This window comes from Nycticebus coucang, chromosome 2, assembly GCF_027406575.1.
Source record: "Nycticebus coucang isolate mNycCou1 chromosome 2, mNycCou1.pri, whole genome shotgun sequence".
Classification (NCBI taxonomy): Eukaryota; Metazoa; Chordata; class Mammalia; order Primates; family Lorisidae; genus Nycticebus; species Nycticebus coucang.
The window spans coordinates 121642123-121659132 of NC_069781.1; the positions used below are offsets into that span (position 1 = coordinate 121642123).

The following is a 17010-nucleotide window of genomic DNA, read 5'->3' on the forward strand; positions in this document are numbered from 1 at the left end:
ACAGCATCAGATTAGAAGAAGCCTTGTGAATACGGCACAGAAAGATAAAGTTCATGGATTGGTGACCAAAGGACACCCTGAGACTGCAGATGTCCGCAGCAAAGGTCTGCCTACATACATTATAAAAATAAGACATGGCAGCCAGGCACAGTGGCTCACACCTACAATCCTAGCCCTTGGGGAGGCAGAAGCAGGTGGGCTGCTTGAGCTCAGGAGTTCAAGACCAGCTTAAGCAAGAGAGAGACCCTTGTCACTACTAAAAATAGAAGAAACTCGCTGAGCATAATGGCACACACCTGTAGTCCCAGCTATTCAGAAGGCTGAGGCAAGAGGATTGCTCAAACCCAAGAGTTTGAGATTGCTATGAGCTATGACACCATGGCCCTCTACCTAGGGTGAGAGAGTGACCCTGTCTCAAAAAAGAAAAAAAAAAAGAAAGAAAAAGAAAAAAAGAAAGGAGAGACATGACCAAGTCATACAGATCCAAATAGACACAAGATCAGTGAGGACAAATTGTGCTTGTCAATTGACACCTTGACATTACCATAGCTTCTCAGAACTCAGAAGCCCAGGAAGAGAGGGAGAGGAGTGAAAACTCAGAATGAATCAAAGAATCACTAATTTGACTTAGATTCCTGCTAAAATGAAAATTTCTATTTTTTGTTATTTGGAATAAATGGAAGTTTAAGACAAAAATAAAGTTTAATTACCAAAAAGTAAAGGAAGTTAATTTTTTTTATCCCTGAGTTTGTGGCTCTGAAAGTCTTACACCTACTAGATAAGGTACCTTCCTAGGATTTAACTGAATTCCACTTTGCAATAAATTCACACTGAAGAGGAGAGGTTTCCAAAATGAGATATATAGAACCTGACCCACACCAAAAAATGGTAGCCTCCAAAGGGAAAAAAGAGACAGTTCCCCAGCCAAATCGGTTTTGGAACTGAATGTACTACATAATCCTGATATCTAGATACCCCTTAATATCCCATAAAACTGAATATCTCAGATATTCTCAAAGTGTGTTGGCTTTTCAAAGGTTCTGAACAGACTTATACCACATAGTAAAGAAACCTACCTGAATCTGTTCAACCCACTATTTTCAATTTATTTGATGAGAAGTTTTTTTTTTAACTGAAATATAATATATTTCCCTCTAGGAAATGCTGTAGAGAACTACAGGTGAGAATAGATGATAATGGCATTACTGTGGTGACCCGAGAGAAAAATAATCAGGTGGAACATGAGGCTAAGATTGATGCTGGGATGCAGAAAATATCATGGCTGCCAAATGACCCCATATATTTTGAAAATGGTCTGAATTTCTTCTAATATTCTTTCAAGGTCCTAGCTGAGTCACTCCCATAAATGATGGATCTTAATGGTTCTGAATATCTCTAAAGCCTTCATGTCTAACCATCTCCCTTTTTAACTTGGTGATTCACTCCACTTCGGCAAGCACAGGCAGACAGAATAGGCTGAGTTTCATTTTCCAGTCATAAAAATATATCTCAAGATCAGCACACAACCATGATGGACTATTATAAGACCCAGATGTCATATCAGAAGTTTAGCTTGCCAACTCCTTGGAGACACAATCATTACTGGACTGTCTTTTGAGAACTATACTCATTTATGGTAAATTGGCTGTGAGTAAAAAGTATACACCTGAAGGCTCTCAGCAAACCAACATGGGGTTTGACTAAGAGAGATCTGGATGCAAATCTCAACCATACCATTTCCCAGCACCATGACCTTGGATGAGGCTCGCTCCATATTTTAGCTTCCTCTTCTATAAATGAGAATACTAATACACACATTTAGGGTTGTTAAGAGAATAACAGGAAACGACTCATGGGCGGGGAGAGATGTAAGCTGAGGAGAGATAAAGACATTTTGGTATTTCTCCAAGGGGGGACGTCATCACTAAACTGAACTGGAAACATCATGAAAATATATATGGGCAGTCTCTGTCTCTCTTCACCTGTTACAAAGAAGGCAGAAGTTCTACAATCTGTACCTGATTGTTCTTGTGCGCTTCCGGATATAAGGGGTAACGATCTCAAAAATCAGTTCCATTGCTCCATTGATTCCCAGCATGGCTCCTGTGGTGACTGAAAAAGACAAAGCACAGCAATTATGGTCACAAGTGGGCAGGTTCAAGTTCAATACAACTTGGATTGGCTTCTTTAAAACGATAAGGGGCAACCTTAATAAACAAGATCATTCCCTTTCTTTTCTACCCTGGCTACAAGTTCCCTTACGACTTCCACGCTAGGATCTCCCAAAGGAAGAATCCACTCTTCCTGCTCAGAGATAACTAGCCTGGGAAATCTTTGCCTTTTTGCTCAATTGGTGCAGTCATGGGTGTGAATAATAGAAACTGATCAGATCAATAAAGCCTCTGATGTCACTCCTATTTCCAAAGATGCCCCAGCCTCTCTGCAATATCTCCAATACCTCCTCCACTCAGGAAATCACCTCAGGACAAGTTCTGGTCATGTCAAAAACTAAGAGGAATGCACAGGACATAACATGTGGCCAGTCCAGCAGGGAGCAAACGTTTCAGTGGCAGAAGGAGAGAGCTTTGTATCTTCCGGGGTGCGATTCTCTTCTCTCTTCCCTCCACTGCACTGAGGTTTTTAAAACAAAGACCCAAGAATGTCTTGTGCTTCGAGCCAGGCCATGCTTCTGAGAAACATGGGTAAAAGAAGTCTCAGAGAAGCAAAGAGAGGGTGGAGAAGAAGGTTGGTTTCTCCTGCCTAGCTCCAAGGCTCAGAAAAGGAGGCTAAATGCAATCTGGAGGCTCCAATATCATCATCCAAGCACAGTCTATCAGACAGAGACCGGGCTGAAGCCTTAGCTATCACAAAGAGTGTGTGCTCCTGGAACGACCTCCACGCATGTGCTCCTCCTGAGGCCAGTGCAGGCCGTAGTGTCTGGGTCAAAATTCAGGGGTTGGCATCCTAGTCCTGCCCATCAATTGTCCACTTTATGGCTACTAGGTCAGTCCTTACTTCTAAATAGGCAAAACATACTAGAGAAAAGTGTTGGCAAACACTTCAACAAAATTCTGGTTCAATTGCATTAGGGAGGGATTGGATTTAAGAACACCAATTCTAACATGGAAGACTTTAGGCTTGTTTGGAAGTGGGAGAAGATAACAATGAGAAATTCTCTCGAGTTCCGCCTTACTGGGTGCCTGTCCAAGATTAGGCCTCTGACAGCTGTATACTCAGCCTCGTGGTCATCTGAGAGTTTCCAAAGGGTTCATTGGCTCTCCAAGACCTACTATGTTCCCAGCCAACTCCTGAGATTAGCAGCTACTTAGAAAGCTCTCTGGAACCCTTCTGGGAAGCTTTCTGAATTTAGTAATTCACTGTAGAGAAAGTAACCCACAGGCTTTGTGAATTCGCCTGGCCTCTCATCAGTACAGTCAGTGTATAGAAAGTGACAGGATTAATTTTAAAAAATATCCTATGAAACAGTTAGTTGGAACAATCAATGTGTAGGCTTAGAATATGAGACAAATGGCCACCTCCTCACACCCACAAGCAAATCCCAGGATCTCTCAGAGCTCACACAGAAAGCACTTTTCTAAATTCTCCATAACCACATGTATCATAAGGAAGGCAAGTTATTCAGCCTAATTCTTCTTTAGGAAACCATGACTTACTTCAAATCCTGTGCTGCTGGCAAGCTCCAAACGGGGATGGCCTACGTTCTGTCTACTCATTAATGAGAGGTGTCCTTATGCAAAGCCACAGATCCTCTTTTCCTTTACAAGAGTTGTACAGAATGGTTTGTACAGAAACGTTTAGCCTTTCTCAAATACTTTCTGATTTTCTGGTCAATATATATGAAATGGGTGAATGGGGGCTCTGTCTGTGAACAAGAAGTCAAGCCTCTCTCCCGTTATTCTGCAAAAGGACTTTCTCATTAAGGGTCCTGCATGTTTATGAATAAAAGTAACCAATGAAAATCAGATTATTTTAGTGGTTCTTAGGATATTTAGGGGGGAAAGCTACCTATATACTTCCTATATATGTAGTCATCCTATTATTTCAAAAGACCAAGGGAAAAGAGTAGGGCAGGGAAAAGAAACTGATTGTTACCGAGAAGGTGCCCTGAGTCAAGCCCACTCACAAACACCTGCTTATTATCCCATCTACCAAGTCTATGAGCTCTGTATGGGCTGAACAGTGTCCTCTCCAAAATTCACGTATTAAGCCCTCATCCCATGTACCTCGGAATATGACTGTGTTTGAAGACAGGATTTTTAAAATGGCAATTAGTTATGAAGCCATTAGTATGAGCCCTAATCTAGTCCGACTTAGAAGAAGAGGAACTTTAGACTCACATAGAGAATCAGGACTTACAACACAGAGGAGAGACTATGTGAGGACACAGGGAAAAGACAGCCCCCCGGAGCCGAGGAGAGAGGCCTCAGGAGAACCCAGGCCTGCCGACAGTCCAATCTCAGAGAAAATAAAAATGTCTGTTGTTTGAGCCACACAGACGATGGTCTTTTGTTACGGCAGCCCTGGCAGGCTAACAGTAATAATTATCACGACCATAATTTTCTAAAGGATGAAACTGAGGTTAAAAGGGTTAAGGACTTGTGTTACCTGACTCATAGAAATAGAATCAGAGTCACACTCAGGTCCTTCTGGCTCCAAGCCACATTCTCTCCCCTGCAGAGTATATTACATCTAAATAATTGTCACTTTCACCCCACAGGAAGTGGAGAAATGAAAGTCTGCACTCGTCACACGTGAGATCGGAGGTATAGAATCTAATCTATTAATAAAAAATCTCTCCATATGGAGTAGAATTAACATGAGTTTTGGAGTTAGAAATTCAGCCCTCATGACTTTTTATCTGCATGAATTCAAACAATTACTTCCCTCTTCTAAACTTATTTTTCTAAGCTATAAAACTGAGGGTCTAAATACAGAATTGTTATGATAATTAGAAATAACTCAAATTAGGAGAGGCAAATAAACATCAACCCACATACTGTGATGTACCTAGCAGTTACTTGAAGGGCCATAAAGAGAAAGATCATGAGATTAAAAGAAAATGGCAAAGGATGTTGTCATCAGTGAGTAACTTCAGTGATACAGTAGAGAGGTTTGTGATAGGAGGGTCATCCTTGACAAATGTAATACCCATAACACCTCCTTGAATAGGAGAAGGACTAAATAAAGTCTGGCCTTTTCCTGCCACAGGTTGTTTGCGCCATGTAGTTCCAATAGGAAAGTTTAAAATGTGCCCTAACATGTGACCCCCAAGGAAAAACAGTATCAAAGGACAGACTCAAGACGTCCACCTGCCAAAGGGGCAAAAGAATAAACAACTTCTCGCCTCCACACCTCCAGATCATCATGTCCCTCTACATATATCTTCTCAGGACAATACATCTCTCCCTCCCATGTGCTCTTCTTTCCAACCAGACCCCCGCATGGTTTCCAGGCATCCCAGCCCAGGTATTAAAGCCACCCCAGGGAGCCACAACAGAGACACTTACCACTGGAGGCAAACACACGCAAGGCCCAAAGACAGTGGAGGAGGTTCTGGCTGTCACACAGGTTTTTCCTGGCCAGAATCAAGGTCACATCAAGCGCTTCCAGTTCCAGTGCCTTCTGGCCAAACTTCTTATCTGAGAACACAAATCAATCTATCTTAGTTGCACTTCACATCGATTGTGAGGACTATACAATGTGTGGAATAGAAGAAGGAGAAGATGGGAGAGAAGGGGGGATGATCATAGCCAGACACTTTTCAGACATATTTAGTTAAAAAAAAAATGCTACTAAATATATCCCCACTAGAAGCAAATGAATCAGAAGAGCTAATTCTGGAAACACATATTTACATGAAGGCTGGTGGGCTGTATGACTCTCAAGCCCCTATTTTTAGTTTGACCTCATCATACACGAATTACAGTTTACTTGGGAATAAAGTTCTTCTTTTAAGAAAAGTCTAGCATTAAGGGGAGGCAAGACATGATTGCAAGAGGGACTTCACCTAACAAATGCAATCAGTGTAACCTGGATTATTGTACCCTCAATGAATCCCCAACAATAAAAGAAAAAAGAAGAATTCTTAAGAGACATGACATTCAAATGCATTGTGTGCGAACTCTGATGGGATCCTGCTTAGAACTGGTCTATAGAAGACAAATGGGAACACTTGGAGAAATTGGAATGAATGTAAATTATACACATATTTTTAATTTTATTAGAGTTGTAATAACAGTGTTATGGTTATGCAAGAAAACATCTCTCTTTTCAAAAAAATGCACTTGAAAAGATCTAGAAGCAAATGCTAGCTATAATTTTTTAAATATTTTAAATAAAAAGTAGATGGTGGAAATATGAAAAAATGTTAATAACATTAAATCTACGTTTTAGAAATGTAAGAGAATTTTCATAATAAAAAGTCAAAGCATACTTTAAGAAAATAAAATTTTCTCTTCTAATGTTTCTACGTGATTGCCCTAAATAACCTGACATCTGATGTTATAGAAAAAGTCATTATTACTTCATAATCAGAAAGTAAACATATAATCATCAGAGAAATACAAATCAAAACTACCTTGAGATACCATCTAACTCCAGTAAGATTAGCCCAAATCACAGTCCCAAGACTAGAGATGTTGGCGTGGATGTGGAGAAAAGGGAACACTTCTACACTGCTGGTGGGAGTGCAAATTAATACATTCCTTTTGGAAAGATGTTTGGATAACACTTAGAGATCTAAAAATAGATCTGCCATTCAATCCTAAAATTCCTCTACTAGGTATATACCCAGAAGACCAAAAATCACATTATAACAAAGATATTTGTACCAGAATGTTTATTGCAGCCCAATTCATAATTGCTAAGTCATGGAAAAAGCCCAAGTGCCCATTGATCCACAAATGGATTAATAAATTGTGGTATATGTACACCATGAAATATTATGCAGCCTTAAAGAAAGATGGAGACTTTACCTCTTTCATGTTTACATGGATGGAGCTGGAACATATTCTTCTTAGTAAAGTATCTCAAGAATGGAAGAAAAAGTATCCAATGTACTCAGCCCTACTATGAAACTAATTTATGGCTTTCACATGAAAGCTATAACCCAGTTATAACCTAAGAATATGGGGAAGGGGGAGAGGGAGGGAAGGGAGGGGGGAGGATGGGTGGAGGGAGGGCAATTGGTGGGATTACACCTGTGGTGCATCTTACAAGGGTACATGTGAAACTTAGTAAATGTAGAATATAAATGTCTTAACGCAATAACTAAGAAAATGCCAGGAAGGCCATGTTAACCAGTGTGATGAAAATGTGTCAAACAGTCTATAAAACCAGTGTATGGTGCCCCCTTTTTTTCGCAAAAAAAAAGAAAGTAAACATATACGACAGGGATAAAGCACCTTTTATTCTGTATTCCTTGTTCCCACTGTGACACCAGGTGACTGTGCCACCCATCACATTTGTCTGTGTCCTGTTCAAAGTGTGATGCCCAAGTCAGCACATTTATTTTTGCAGGTAGGAATACATCACTCATCAGACTTCTCACAGGTAGAAATGAGTAAAAGAGAGACAATATCTTAAATCTGGTTTACCAATATTTACTCAGAACCAAAGGAGGCTAGCAGAGAGATTGTGACCAATCCTACATAACCCATTCTCTTCATGAGAAAAGAGATTCTGGTTTTGTCTGGGACAAGCTTCCACAGACACCTGCTGATGCTGGGTCCTGTCATTATCTGTGGAATGTTTATGGGACTCAAAGTGGAGATCCGAACATTGGAAGAAAAGAGTGCTCCAGAGCCCCTGGCCCTTGGCTGTCGCTGCTAGTTTGGGACAGCAAAGGTCTCCTTTTCAGAGGATCCAAGCTTCTCATTGGTGACCTATGAAAGGCTCATCATGCAACTAAAGCTTAACCGTTATGACCAGTTTGTGAGGTTTGCACAAGTCCTGGGTGCTCAGAGTTTTAAACTGTTCTCCAAGAAGTTCTAGGTTTCTAGGTAGTTTTGGGGGTTCATCTATGGGGAGAGAGAAATGACTCTGGCCCTACATGCAGAGAAATCTAGGCCTCTCCCCCATCTCCTTTCAACCAGGGACACGCCACTTCTATGTGACTTAGTGGGGTGAATGGACAGTGGCCCCTAAATGTCCACCCAGAACCTCAGAAAGTTATCTCATTTGGAAATAGGGTCTCTGCAGATGAATTACCTAACATTAAGTCATACAGAAAAGAATGGGCCCTAAATCTTATGACCAATGTCCTCATACAAAGAGGAGAGGACCCAGAGGAGAGCACCACATGAAGATGGGGCCAAGAGGGGAGCAATGCAGCTATGAGCCAGGAAATGCCATGGCTGGCTGGCAGTGCCCACAGCTGGGAGAAGGGCATGGAAATGATGCTCCCTCAGAGCCTCCGGAAGGCACCAGCCCAGCCAGTCCTGACCTCCAGAACGGTGAGAGGATAAATTTCTGTTGTGTTAAGTCATCCACTTTGTGGCAATTTGTTATGGTAGCTCTAGGAAATGAACACAGTCACATACAATGGATTTTCCCATCAGGCAATTTTCACATAGACACATTCTGTTTATTTTTAAAATAGTTAAAAACTTAATTAGAATATCTCCCATCTTTCCTCTACACCCCATGTAGCCCGTGCCTGCTCTGAGTACCCTCCTAAGCACCATAACCCTTGGATTAGGTGACATCTAGGTCAGCAAAATTACCCTCTTACAGGGCTTGTCCTGCCACCACCACCAAGGTGTCCAGAACTTTCCTGCCACTTCTTCCCTGTACTCCCTCACCAGTTTCCCAAATTGATCACATAACAACCTCAGAAAGACCTCTTCAGTCATCTTGGGGTGTGCGTACCTCTTAGGCCAACTTTGGCCAGCAGCCGGAAGAGAGGCAGGAGAATGTCATAGTCTGGAGGGGCCGTCCTCGCCGTGTCCACCAGGGTCTGCAGCAGGGCCTCACTGCCACCCTTGCTGATCATGTAGTGCATCCTCCGGTCTGTGCCTGAGGGGGAATCAGAGGAAGGATAAGCCACAAATAAGAACCCTCGCCTTCCCTGCAGTGGAAGACAGACCTCACAGCTAGAGACAGAGCAGGCAGTGTTTCATTTCACCCCAGAAAACAAAATCATGTAGTTCTTGAAGTGACTTGGGTTAAAGTTGTTCCATTAGGAAAGAGAAGAGGCGTGTGAAATGGGGAAATGGTGTAATTTTTAAGAACCTGGGCATAGTCACCTGAAGCAGCTATAATAAAAGAGCCTAGAATCTACTTAACTGAGAATCTGTTGAATTTTTAGTTTATGTGCGGATGTGTGTGTACGTGTGTGTATGTGTATATAAATACGCATACAGGCTTATATGTGCTTAATAGAAGAGGGAATACCAACATCCCTTTGCTGTAGGTTTGTTATCATCTGTAATAGGGTTTGGGATGATAGCCTCATCTGGAATAATTTTATTGATGCTATAATTTTTTTTTATGTTAGTCTTCAGAAACTGATGGGAGAAAAATATGGAAACTACTGAAGTAAACCCTTGAGAAACAAACATCCAATCATCCTATCTGGGGAATTTTGAAGAGAGTCTGGGGTTATGACGAACTACTGATCTTTCTACCTAAGAACAAATTTGAACAGGAGCCTCCCCCACCTTGCCCTAGGAAAAGCTCAAAAGCACTGATTACCTTTCAACTTGGCCCTGGGAAATTCTGTATGCACCAGGCATGGTTGACCAAACCAAGATGGCCAGCAAGTTGGACATTACCACAGTAGACACTCTGATTTTTCATCCTCATAAAAAGTAGCACTCTTTACAAAAGAGAGTAGTTATCACCACCTATATCAGAGGGCGAACTCCAAAGTTGCATTCTAAGAGTTTCAGACACCACTGAACAAATTGCAGACAGCGCTATCCCAAAAGATAAGTGGCCTCACCGGCCAAAGGTGAACTCACTCAAAAGACTACAGGGAAGTCACACCGGTAGTGGAGGGCAGCACAGCCTGTGGAATTATTCCTCTTGCAACTCTATCCTTGAGGCTCCATGGCTTTGGAGTGTCACTTATTTTTGGTATTGCCTATTTGGTGTTAACATTTCTTTCTAATGTAATGTGACCGGCACCCACAGAAATGCAAGTTGAGTGAATGTTGGGCTGTCCTACAACCCCAGCAGGAACTTGAGCTGATAAAGGCATGTGCCAGTATCTCAGCTGATTCCAGGGTAGTGAATTCTTCCCTCTTACCTTCACAGCCTTGGTGCCTACCATGCCTCCCTGTCCAGCACCTGCCTCTTATTCCTGTCTCCACCTAACATATATAAAGGGCGCTGCCCACACCTGGCTCTCCTAAATGGGCCACAGTATAAGGGAGGAAGGGGGCAGAACTGCAGAGGGGTAGCTGTCCCTCAGGAGAGCTCAGAGATGGGTGGGCACAGGTCCCTGGAGGTCCTTGGCCTCATAGATCAGAAACGATAAATCACCACGCAGAGTCTAACTTCCTCCTAAGTTTGGGTCCCCGTAGGGTGGGTAACAAGACTGAAAAGCCCAAGTATAATCAGTCCAGTTTATTCTGGGTCTTATTAACCTTAAAGAAAGAAGATGGGCTAATGCTTCTGTCTGTCATAGGAAACTGGAGCTAAAGCAACCCCCAGGCCACAGAGGTTCCTAGAGGGACTGTAGCCAGCTGAATCCCCCGTGCACCAAGTACAGGGATGAGGGCGTGGCCCACTCACCCACAGAGAGCAGGTCTCCGAGGACTTTGAGGATGGTCAGGACGGATTCCTTGTCAGAGGAGCTCTGCAGGGAGAACAGAAGCAGCCATTTAAGAAGGAACACAGAGGGAGGAGGCAGGATGGTCAGGGCTGCACGCGGAAGAGGTGGAAACGCACTTCCCCCCACGAAGAAGCACGCACTGCAGCAAAAGGACGCATGGGGGGCTCACACTCAGTAAAGGACCCAGAGGTTGTGTCTCTTCGGGACCTGTCGTACAGGAACATTGGCAAGGTGAACACAAGAATAAACAGTGATAATTTGCACGGGGAAGGGAGGCCTTGTGGGCCAGGGTGGCACAGAAATCCACTAAAATGTTCTGATGGAAAGACTTCCCGGACTTACAGAATGAATTCTTATTTTTCTCAAGGGAAGCCAAAGGCTAGTACCAAATCGCATTGTGGTGATGTTCAGGGCGCTTGCCAAAGCTTGGCACTTCACCCCTTGTTATGCAGAGGACAGCATGGGTTCTGAGACAGGGAGGGCTTGCAGAGTCCGCTGAGGTGATCCGTATAACAAAGCCCAAAGCACAACCTGGGACAGGCCCCTGAAACTCAGACCAGTGATTCTTGTACTGAAAGATATTAGGAGTCAGGGGTGGGGGACATTATTTAACGCAAAGCCTTAATCTTTGCAGTATTAAGACTCATTCTCTTCATCTGCTTCGTGGACCTCAATAATTCCCCATCATCGAGAAATAGTCATAGCTCATTAGTAGGATTTCCAAAGCTCTTCACGATCTTGCCCGGCTCATGTCTCTGGCTGCATTATTCATTCCAACAGCTCTGCCTGAGGTACATGTTTCAGCAACATGGAACCACTTAGAGTTTCCTGCTCAAATCATGCCACCCCTTGCCTCTGCGGCTGTGATCATGCTATTCCCTCTTGCTGCACTTAGCCTAACCTCTTGAGCCTGGTCAACGCCGGCTTATCCTTTAAATGCACTCTGGCTCCAACAGGTCACCACCTCACTCACAGGCTGGTCTGGAGTCCCTTCTGTCCCCATGTCACTCCAGGCTCAACTCTGACAAAGCACTTACCATGGCACTGGTATCATGCTGCAACCTTGGTTCCTACCTCAGGTATTAAAATCTTTTAAGAAGGAACCAAGTTTCATGCATATCTGTTGCCCACACCTGGCATAAGGCTGTTTCAGAGATGATGCGCAATAAATATTTGTTGAGTAGAACCAAACTGAACCAAAAAGAACCCCCAAAGCAGCCAAGCAGTCCAACACCATCAATGCCCCTGAGGCAGAAGGGTGCTTGTGCTTTCTTCAGGCCCAGTTTTAAGACATTCCAGGAAGTCAGACTTCAAAATTCCACCCAGTGCCACTTGCCTCAGTGCAAAATTTAAGGAGATATCATAAAACCATAGCAATCAAGATAATGTCGCAATGCTATATTTTTTATAAATTAAAATGAATGCAAAAAAATTACGATGATGAAGAACTCATGATGACTTCTGTTCTGGGGGAAACGAAACCTTTGGAGGATCACGAGGTACTTGATATCTGCATTTACTCAGGCAAAAAGATTTGGGTTTACTCTGACATCCCTACCAGGAGCTTTGGCCTCACCAGAGCGATCTCGGCTGACACGCTCTCATGCCTCTCATCACAGCTGCACTGAACGCGTTCAGAAGGCAGCATTCTCTAAATCCCCAAGTGCATACCACCCTCCAGAGGCTGCCGTGTGTGCGTGCACCCAGCGCTGGTGCATCCCCCTCCTTAGTCCATGAAAAGCCAGAAATTATAGACAAGGAGCAGCGCAGCAACTGATCTATCATTTTTGAGGAATTTGCAGCCCCTAGCCCTTTGAAAGTGCGCCCAAGATAGTGCACAGCAGAAAATGAAGCTTCCGGGACAGTTTCCCTAACCAACACTGGTATTTCTGGATTGACCTGCAGACATTGTATCTTTCTGTGAAGAAGAGGAGGATAAAAGGCTTTGTGTAAGGCTGTGCAACTATTGTACAACTTCTAAAATGCTGGATTTGTTAGTTCTGAATAATGAGCAAGGAAAGGGGGAATGGGCCATGGTTTATCTCCTCTCAGTCTTTCTCTTTTTTGTGTGATGTGTTTAGAGGTGACTATGAACCCAGAGCAGGAAGAGAAAACCTGAGTGGAACTCTCTTGAAGAATTCTGCATCTCCAGAATTTAAAAAAAAAGATATAAAGAGAAAGAGAGAGAAAAAATATAAGAAAAACAAAGCCAAAACACATTTCCTATGTTTGGACGTTGTTACATGAAGACATAATCCTGGGTCTTAGCTGATTATTAAGCCCCAGAGAATGGACTCTATGGAACCACCTACCTGTGGACTTTCAGATAAGTGAAATAATAACTATCTTCACTTGTAAAAGTGACTTTTTGTTGGGTAGCTTGTCGCTGAATTCAGATGTGACAGAGAAAAGAAAATTTGCACCTCTACCTGTCCTCTTCCCAAGCACCGTCGTATTAATAAATGGGAAAGAAGTGGATTCCATAAATAAACCATGAGACCACCTCAACAAGCAAATTCTGCTGTCCCATGGAAACTAAGAAACATATCTTCTCCCAGATGTTGATTTCACAATGCTCTCACTCAGCTCTGAGCCAGAATAGATCAGCGCAATATTGTTTTTCTTTAAGTGAAAATTATGGCTATCAATGGAGGAAAAAAATGCCCCACAGAATCTCAACTGGCATTAATTTATGCACTGCTATATTTACCAATAAATATTTTAGACTATTTAGAAGAATAACACCAAGCTGTTATCTCACCCACGGTAATAATAAATGAGCAATTAAAGAAGGCAGGATGTGAGGTGCCTCGATTTTCCTTTAATGACCCTTTTAAGTGAATCACTGAGTGATCCCCTGTTGTTTAAGACTTTCCTATAAAAAATGGATCTGCCAAGCTTTCAGGGAGATGCAGGCAGTTGGAAGAACAAACAGTGTCTTTCACAGTCTGTGGGGTTTTGAACTGCAATTTTCCCCAATACTGTTTTGGGTTTGTCTCTCCTCACTTTAAAATCTTCTACGTTTCCCTGTTGCCTCACTCCTCCTGACTCCTCATCATGCTATCAAAGTTATACCCTTCACATCACTCTGTCTTTGGAGGTTCATCTCCAGCCACACCCCCAACTCCAATACCAAGCATGCCCACTACACAGGACTAGTTACCATGCTCCTAGGGTATCCTGGGCACCTGGGCCTTTAAGGCTTTGCTCTTACTGATGCATGCTTGAGCTAGAGTACCATTACTCCTCCGTTCTCATAGCATACTTCAGCTCCCAGCTCCCACTCCCTTTCTACCTTGTTCTCCCAGCTTCTGGCACCCATCACCCACAAGTGCCACATTATATTTGCACAGGTTGAGCACTGCACAACTCCAGGGGATGCTGTTCATTCAGACTACAACATGATCAACACCCCCTTAAGTATTGCAGTGCAGTGGCTGGGCCTCTCTGAGCACAGAACAATTTGTTCTACATTTGTTTTCCAACATTACTTTGTACATAACTTTTATTCGAATTCTTACTAGATCCTGGTTATTTTTTTATACCTCTGTTCTAGTTATCTTTTAGGGGGTAAAAAACCACCCCAAAACTTAGTGGCTTAAAGCAACAGCCTTTTTATGATATATGTTTATTTGAGGGGCAGGGGATTTGGACCAGTGCTTGGCTAGGAGATTCTTCTGTTTTTTGTGTATAATCTGAGGTCACCGAGTGGGACTAGCTAGTAGACACAGTAGACTGGAGGATTTATGATGGTTTCACTGACGTGTCTGGGTTGGCAGGAATTTCTGGAGCAGTGGGGTCACCATAGACTGCTGACCAGAATGCCCACATATGACCTTTTTAGCAGGACAGAGTTAAGGTGCTTGGATTTCCCACACAGTATCTGGCCTGCCCCAGAACAAGCATTCCAAGAGAAATGAGTGGAATTTGCAGGACTTCTTTGAACTTGGCCCCACAAGGCCAAACATCACTTCTGCTGTGTTCTATTCTTTAACCAAGTCATCAATGCTAACCCAGATTCATTTGGAGGGGACTTAGACTCTACTCCTCAGTTGAAGGAGCAGAAAAGAATTTCCAGCCACTTTTAATCTTCCATACTCTCCTGAGACTGTTGAATTTCATCTCCAGCCACACTAGAATTTCGACTAGAGCAAGAATTTCGACTCCTTCCTGTTGACATCCCCAGACCTTAGGGTGGGGCCTTGCACAGAGTAGGCATTCAAGAACTGTGGAATGAGATAAGATATGGAATGAGACGGCCTGGGATGAGATGGAATGGAAATTTAATATGCCATCTGCCAGAGCCTTGCCATCCTGAGCTCTCTCCTTGATGCCAGATTGCACCTTAAAGTGTTATCCCAGGGAGAACAGAATTGTTACAGAAGTTTATAACATGCACAGCTCAATTTTTCTGTCAATCTAGCAACGAAGCAAACACACACAAAATGATCACTATGTGTCAGGAAATAGGGACCATCAAAATCATTACCATCTTAAAGTAGAGAAAAAAGAAGCATCCTATGCCCCTCCCCTTAGTTTTCTCTACAAGGCTAGCCCCAGTTTTACTGGACTGGGGGAAAAAAACATCCATCCCCATTCTAGGCACCCTTGATATAACAGATAAAGAGGATTATACCCTCTCACTCTGTTCCCACAGACCAAAATCACAGGCCCATGAAATTCTAATATTTGGTCTCTGAAGAATAAGACAGAATCTCTTCCAACCCCTGAGCCGGCAGCTTAGGACACAGCTCATAGCCCAGGAAAACCATATTGCCAAAAATAAATTTGTTCTTCCAGTCATGCAGATTGAACGCTCACTAGAGATGGTCCACTGGTTAAATAAAAGGCATTATTAAATTTGAACTTGGTCGTGAATGACTGAAGGGAACACTAATGACAAACTTTAATGACTAAAAACGGTTATAACACCAAAAATAGTGGCCAGCCGCTCTCTGTCTTTACACAGGAGGAAACGGGAAGAAACTGCATTATTAGAAATTTAGTCTAGGTAGAAGGAAAGAATTTCCTACCAAGGTTGAAATGAGCTCCTAAGAGGGAAGTATTTTAAAAGAAGATGGACTGAAATAACAATGAATGACATGAAATGACATTTGTTTCAAGATGACAGGGGTTGGGGTGGAATTAGTGGGGATATATAACAAAGAAGTTTGTCACAATCACAGAAGCTGGGTAATGCTGTTTTATAACAAAATATTTTTTAAATAATAAAACAAAATAAATAGTATTTAATATTTTTGGCCAAAGTGTCTCAGATGGAATGTTGAAAATGAACAACCTCACTAAGATCTCTCCTCATAGTTCTCCGACCCCAGAATTTGACAAATGTCCCAATCAGATATTGGGTCTTACATGATCAATTCTTAAGTGTATCAGTGATGGGGCTCCTAGGTAAAAGGGCATTGATGGCTCAGGACAGGGTGAAGATGGAATATGGTCCCTTTGTCATGTATTTGGCGGATATCTGTGGGGCACTTACTCTGTACCAAGTACTGGGTACCATAAACGTATACAATCTCTGTTCCTGTGGAGCTTACAGGTTAGATGGGAGGCATATATTTTTCCAATAGTCACCCAAACGAATATAAAGTTGTGACTGGGGAAAAGAGCCCAGGCTTCTTGTGCCATGTGAGCATAAAATAGAGTTTTTTCTACATGAATCAGAAAAGAGTTCCTTAAGGGATAACGCGTAAGCTGAGAGCTGAAAGGTAAGCAAGAGTTGACAAGCAGAAGATGGGAAGGAAGAATGCTCAGAGCAAAGCAGGGGAAATGGAGGGTGGTGTGCAAAGTCCTGGGTCTAGTAGGAGCATGGCACAGTTGAGGGATATAAAGAAGGCTAGAGAGACTGAAACAGAGAGAGAAAGAGGGAGGGAGAGAGAGAGAAGTGGGTAAAAGGATTATGAGGTCTGACCATTAAGTTCACAGACTCACCCTAGAAAAAGTGCTATATCCTTCATTGCTGAATATCACTACAGTCACCAGATGGCCCAGGGAAGTACCTCAAAGGTGACTAGGTAATACTCAGCAATGAGGTATGTGGCACTTCTTCTAGGATGAGTTCATGAACATAATTGTCAGACCTTGAACAACGATGGCTCTAATGGCCATTCCAAAATTGCCTTAAAGAGTGGACTTGGCGCTGGCGTCAGCGCATAACTTCCCAAGGCGGGAACCTTGAAGGTGACTGTAGT

General features: G+C 42.8%; 1 protein-coding gene across 3 annotated transcripts in view; it reads right to left on the bottom strand.

The window, feature by feature from the left end:
• AGBL1 (AGBL carboxypeptidase 1) overlaps nucleotides 1-17010 on the bottom strand; it is a 698527-nt gene that overhangs the window by 638345 nt on the left and 43172 nt on the right. For all 3 annotated transcript variants that reach the window (XM_053581727.1, XM_053581726.1, XM_053581728.1), the window contains exons 2-5: nucleotides 10759-10822; nucleotides 8890-9036; nucleotides 5529-5660; nucleotides 2019-2112 (exon numbers count right to left, since the gene is read on the bottom strand). In XM_053581727.1, the coding sequence (XP_053437702.1) occupies nucleotides 2019-2112; nucleotides 5529-5660; nucleotides 8890-9036; nucleotides 10759-10822 (437 nt within the window). The remainder of the gene's footprint in view (nucleotides 1-2018; nucleotides 2113-5528; nucleotides 5661-8889; nucleotides 9037-10758; nucleotides 10823-17010) is intronic.